Here is a 6,123-nt window from a genome sequence, read left to right on the forward strand (position 1 = left end):
GGAAGCGTTATATGAGAGTGTGCAGTGGAGGACTGGCCTATTCGGAGAGGTCAGGGACGGGTTCCCTCAGAAGGCGTGCTGGGAGGTGAGTGGGTACTAACCAGTTGAAACAGCCTGGGTAGATTATAGGGCTTGGAGGTGCTGTTGTAAAGGGCACAAGAGACTCTGGAAGAAAGGAACGCACAGTCCATTGAGCAACAACCTTGGCAGCCGTACCAAGGAAAGCAGTGATAAGAGGGGCCGTGTCACAGGTGTTGGCAAACAGCAAAGTAACCATGGTGCCTTGCGTTTATACGACAGTTTCAGTTTGTCATGCCTCCGTGGTAAACATTGTCTTACGGACAATTCACAATGACGGGCAGCAGGCCAGGAAATATCACCCTCGATTTAGCTGGGTAAACTGCGATCTGTAGACTTTGCGTGTTGTTGATGTCACACATCTAAATGTACACCTGTCAAGCTCTCTCTTTCTGTAAGACCTACACTGTCCTCTGTCTAGTCTTTTAAAGAAAGTATTGCTATCCCAATAACACACATGAGGAAAGTAAGGCTCAGCAAGACGAAGTGGCTGCCATGTGGCCAGTTGACTTGGGATAGGAAGCTATGTCTTCCCTGTGGACCGGATTGTATCTCCCCACATTCGTATGTTGAAGACCTAACCCCCAATGTCTATTTGGCGATGGAGCCTATAAGGAAGTAATTAAGGTTACATGAGGTTATAACGGTAGGGCCCTGATTCCATAGTATTAGGGTCCTAATAAGAAGCCATGTAGAGAGCCCTCTCTGTCCCCTCCCACCTCTGCCATTTCTGTCTGTATCTCTCCACACACCACACACACTCAAAAGAAAGGCCGTGTGAGGACAGAGCAGTCGTCTACAAGCCAGGAAAAGAGCCCTCATCAAAAGAAGATGATAGCTCTTCCTGGCTTGATCCTGGACTGCAAGTCTCCAGAATTGTGAGGAAATACAATTCCATTGTTTAAGTCACCCAGCCAATGATGGTTTCTTAGGGCAGCCCTGGCAGGCTGGTACAGGCTTCGGATACATTTGCCGTTGTTATCTGCTACGACACACCTCTTTCATAGGGAGGCACAAGAACCTAGATTATCTGCTTATCAGTCCTGGGTTCCCTCTCTTGGCCATATTGAATACCCCTTGTGACCCCACTGAGAGGGTGATGGCAGGGTGAGGGTCAGAGCACCACACCCATCCTGCACTTTCCCCTCAGTTTTATGAAGACCAAAGGTGGATATTCCCAGACCTCAAGGCATGGCAGCACTAGTGGCTGGGGCTTCTCCTAGATCCAGAGCTATGAAAAGTGACAGTTACAGAGCTGATTGCAGGTCTGGAAAATTCAAATGATATCACTTTGTATGTGACTGAGATTGCACATAGGGAAGCGGGGCTGTGAGGCCGCTGCCTCTGGAGGCAGAGGTAGGCACCTGCTGCGGCTTCATCTAACAGCGAGTGTGAGGGTGTGAGTGTGCGCATGCGTCACTGCTCTCTGTTTACCCAGGATCTGATGGAGGGCCCAGCTTTGGCTTTCATCCAGCACCAACTCCCTGGTACGGGTACTTCAATTTCCTTAACCTCGCTGGTCTTCCTTTTACTTGGCTTTAAAATGGAGTGAATAACCTGTTTTATACAGTACTAACAAAATGCCTAGAAAGCAGTAAATATTTGGTAAACGGTAGATATTATTACTATTATTTTGAAAAATGACCCCCAAGTACTTCTATTTTAAAAAGAAGTTTATAGAATTAAGTCATTATCCCTTTTTGCCTTGAGCTAAAAGAATAAAACATTCATACTAGGGTGACTTCCCCATGGAGACAATCATTTGATAATCTGTTTCGTGTCTAGGCTGGGTTCCTCTTGGTGCTGTTACGTTCAGAAAGAGCAGAATGCTTGTCTATTTTACAGGCCGCCAAGTAGGAGTGTAATGCTTTGCGGGGGGGACCTCTTCCCCCAAAATATATAACAATGTGTGTTTGTGAAAGCCATCATATTCTACATGCTTGTTCCCTAAACTGTGCAAACCAAAGCCCTGAAGTCTATCTACTAAGGAAAAATAAGTCGGGGAGGTGGAGCAGGCAAAGCCTATCTTTGAAGTAGGCTTCAATTCAAAAGCATAGGCATTCAGGCAGGCAGAGGAAGGAAGGAACATGCTGTACCCACCTGCCACTGCTGATGAGGGGCTTATTTCTAAGACACACACAGCACAATGCACACAACAATGCAGAGAGAAAACAAAAGACATAGATCACACATTTCAGATGGTTGGTGGACAAAGTTTCGTTCATGTCAATGCTGAAAGCTTGGTCAGGGTCTGAGATACACATGGGAAAATGAATACCTCTTCATCCCACTCACCTCTCACCAAATCTCAGCAAGTAAACAAACACACACACACACATGAAATATCACAACAAGCTGACCCTGGCCCATGATGTGAAATGTGGCACAAGGAGTTGGACACAGCAATGCGGGAAGGCTGAGTGAGGTAAGATAAGGCTTCCAAGGGAGCAAGTCTGAGCTCTGGAGACCTCTCCATCCATATGGGAGGAAAAGACCTTCAGAGAAGGATTTGATGTTCCAGCTGTGGAAGAACAGTCATCTTGATGAGGACTCAGACTACTGCTCCTTCCACTCCAATGAGCGAGAGCGTGACATGGCAATACACACGAGAATCATGATGGCAGCAGCTGACTCGGTTCCAGTCTATAAATATAACCCCCAGAATGATAGACTCTTCCTATAGAAGGTATCTTAGAATTGTATCTAACTTTCCCCTGCAGACTGTTAGATACTACAATTGAATTGTTTCATGTTCTATGTTGTTTATGGCCACCACCATTCAACTGGGTTCAGAATTGGGTTTACTCCTTTTGTAAGGTGCAAACCTGGCCTTTCAATGGATGAGGAGATGTCAATTACCTTGCAAACATCACTGTATCACATGCTTAGGAGAATGACAGGGAGAAGCTCTTCATATCTAAAGGTGGTAGGTTGAGCAATATGGATGGACACAGGCCAAGCAAACTAAGCCTTCCTCCCTCTACAGCCCCGCAGTTCTCCCCTGTGGCTGAGCCCATGGCATCCGGGCTTCCTGCACTCACCATACAGTGTGATGCTGGCATTGGTGTTCCCAAGCTTGTTCGTGGCCACACAAGTATAGTTCCCATAATCCTTTTCTGAAACATTGAAGAAAGTCAGAGTGGATATGCGGCCTTTGTTCTCAATCCTCATGCCGCCCAGGCCGGTGGCTAACCTGCAATAAGAGAAGGCATTGCTGGTCTGGTCCTACAAATAGAGTGAAATAGCAGACAGAGATGCTGGGGGCAACTGAAAGATACCAGAGATGAAGGCTACAAGGAGGCTCTGCTCACAGACACCCTTCCTCGAACTGACCCAGCCCCTCTAACCCAAAACATGAGTACCATAGTCTCCACAGGAGGAAAAAGGAAAGGACGTCCATGCTCCAAAGGTGAGATTCCCTGGCTTTTAGTCATTGAGGGCTGCCATGTCTACAACTAATCTCAGATTCTGAAATGAGGTCAATTTCATTTTCCCACTTACCAGCTTCCTTGATTTTTGTTTTGTTTTTTTGTTTGTTTGTTTATTTGTTTCTGGTTCTAAAAGGAGACTCTATTATAAAGGGGACCAATGCATTTTGGTTTTGCCATATCGTTCCCCTTAACTTTATCATTCCCTTTCCATGTGGGGAATGATTCATCAGCTCTGCTTCAGATATGCCCGATTTCCATTTTCAAGGTACCTGGTGTCTTCCTTGAACCACTGGAATTCAGCCATAGGCACCGCAGAGGCTTCACAGCTCAAGATACCCTTCTGGCCAACGGACACACCAGTGTTCTTGGCTTTTGAGATATAGGGAGGGTCTGCAGGAGGAAAATGCAGAGTGATTTCATGAAACAGATGAAAGGCGCATTTAGTCACCTGCTATGCAAATGGATTTCTTGTGCCACCCCAACTTTCCAGTTAAATAACCATTTATTTTAGGAAAAGAATGTCTTGCTCAAGGCTATTGCATTTATCCCAGCATCTTCTTAAGCCTTCAAACCAATTCAAAGTTAACAATTCTCCCCATTAGCTAAAAGCTCTGAAGGGCACAGGTAGACTCCAGGGGCCAAATGGCAATGGGGACAGTCATGGTGGAAAGCAATCTGAGACAGTATTTTCCTGTTGGAACCAATTGGGGACAATCAGAAAATGGCATTGCCATGACCAGCTTGTTCCCTCGGTCCCTATATTCTCCTTCCCCCCAAAACTTCCTGACAATGGGTCAACTCACAGTTTACAGTGATTTTTACTTTCCGCACATCAGGTGCGGCCACGTCATTCAAGGCGCTGCATTCATACTCCCCAGACTGGTCACGTTTGATGTCAGAGATTTCCAGGTATTCATCCTCACTCACAAAGCCCTGGCCTTCTGGGAGGAAAGAAAGAGATAGAAACAAATCAAGAAACTGTGAAACCAGGGACAGAACTATATTCACATCGTGAGCTTGTAGGGGAAGGAATACAAAAAGGTGTAAAAATGGGGTCTGAACATCGAGTCAAAGATTATAAGATACCATGTTTACCAAATAGTATGGCATTTGGTGAAAGAAATTCTCCGCTTGAGTCTTGGGTCATTGTGTTTTTGTCCAACTCACTTTAACTTTTCAGACCATTTGAAAAAAAAAGATTTTCATTATTTTTCCGATATGATTATGATGAGGATTAACTAAGAGAATACATGTGAAATACCCAGCACATTACTAAACTTCGATGTTTTGAAGAGAATTGTCATGATCAATAATATAATAAAAAATGTGGGAATAACTTTAGAGTATGTTAGTATGGGCATCTTAATTTTTCATTATGTAGAAATCCCTTTGTGGGGCACCTGGGTGGCTGAGTCCATTAAGCATCTGGCTCTTGATTTCAGCTCAGATCATGAACTCAGGGTCATGAGATCGAGCCCCTAGTTGGACTCCATGCTGGGTGTGGAACCTGCTTAAGAGTCTCTCTCCCTCTCCCTCTGTCCCTCACCTCTCTCTCTCTCTCTCTCTCTCAAAAAAAAATCCTTTGGATACAGAACACAAACTACTAACAACTTGTAGAATAAATAAGTGACCATTTAATAGTTTAATACAGATAGATGCGAAGCTGTTGATTTGGTTTCAAACTGTCCTGGAGGAGATGAACTGGAGAAATAATGAATACGGAAGCATTTTGTAACTGCTATGCATTAGCTGCTCAATAAATGATTGCCAACACAAAATAAACGTGGCAGCCCCAAATGATGGATCCGTGGTTACTAGAACAGCCTCGTGCATTTAATACCCACCTATGTGGGACATTCTGAAGGCTTTATTCCTAAACACTTGTGAAGTTTGTAATTCATGATCCAAAATATTGTGAGGTCACAAAATGTATGTTGTTTGCAGCCACTGTTACGTGTCTATCCCTTATGCCCTTCCCTGTGACTCTGTGCAAAAAGAACAGACCCTCTGTCTTGAATCCCAAATGTTTTCAGTTCTGTCAAAGCACCAGTCTCCTGTGGAACCCCAGCCAACATGAAGGCCAGGGACGAAGTACAGTCATTTGCATTTCTTGTAGGCCTACTGCCTGATTCTTTTTTGTGCTCCAGGCATTAGAGTGAAAACAGTTTTCAGGAGAATAAAAAACTCATAATAACTTCCCTCCACCTCCATATAAACCTATTCCTATCCAGTGGGTGTTCCAACCACTATGTCTAGGTCCAGCATGGATGTGGAGCAGCAGGAAGGGAGGGGCAGGGGGATGGGCAGGGGGTAGGGAGGCAGGTGCTTTAGCATCCTGACTTTGCTTCAAGTCTAAGCCTTGGGGAGTTTCCACCCACCCGGCCCATTTCCTCAGACCACTTCCTTTTCAGCTCCTGCTGCCTTCCCTGCCTCCACCCCCACCCCAAGTCCCAACCACCCAGACTCTGCCATCAGCTACCAAGTACATCCCAAGCAGGTGTGGGTCCTCTGGCAAAATATTTGTCAAGAGGCTCCTGTCTATCTAAACAATTGGAGTCATCTAACAACAGCAGCATTCTGGTAGCCCAATCTCATGCAACTACATGAAAGAAAT

At 45.2% G+C, this 6,123-nt stretch overlaps 1 protein-coding gene across 1 annotated transcript in view; it reads right to left on the minus strand.

The window, feature by feature from the left end:
• Window positions 1–6,123, minus strand: part of OPCML (opioid binding protein/cell adhesion molecule like) — a 518,190-nt gene that overhangs the window by 20,866 nt on the left and 491,201 nt on the right. The window contains exons 4-6 of the mRNA XM_034666102.1: window positions 4,313–4,450; window positions 3,779–3,899; window positions 3,120–3,271 (exon numbers count right to left, since the gene is read on the minus strand). Coding sequence (XP_034521993.1) covers window positions 3,120–3,271; window positions 3,779–3,899; window positions 4,313–4,450 — 411 coding nt within the window. The remainder of the gene's footprint in view (window positions 1–3,119; window positions 3,272–3,778; window positions 3,900–4,312; window positions 4,451–6,123) is intronic.

This window comes from Ailuropoda melanoleuca, chromosome 8, assembly GCF_002007445.2.
Source record: "Ailuropoda melanoleuca isolate Jingjing chromosome 8, ASM200744v2, whole genome shotgun sequence".
Classification (NCBI taxonomy): domain Eukaryota; kingdom Metazoa; phylum Chordata; class Mammalia; order Carnivora; family Ursidae; genus Ailuropoda; species Ailuropoda melanoleuca.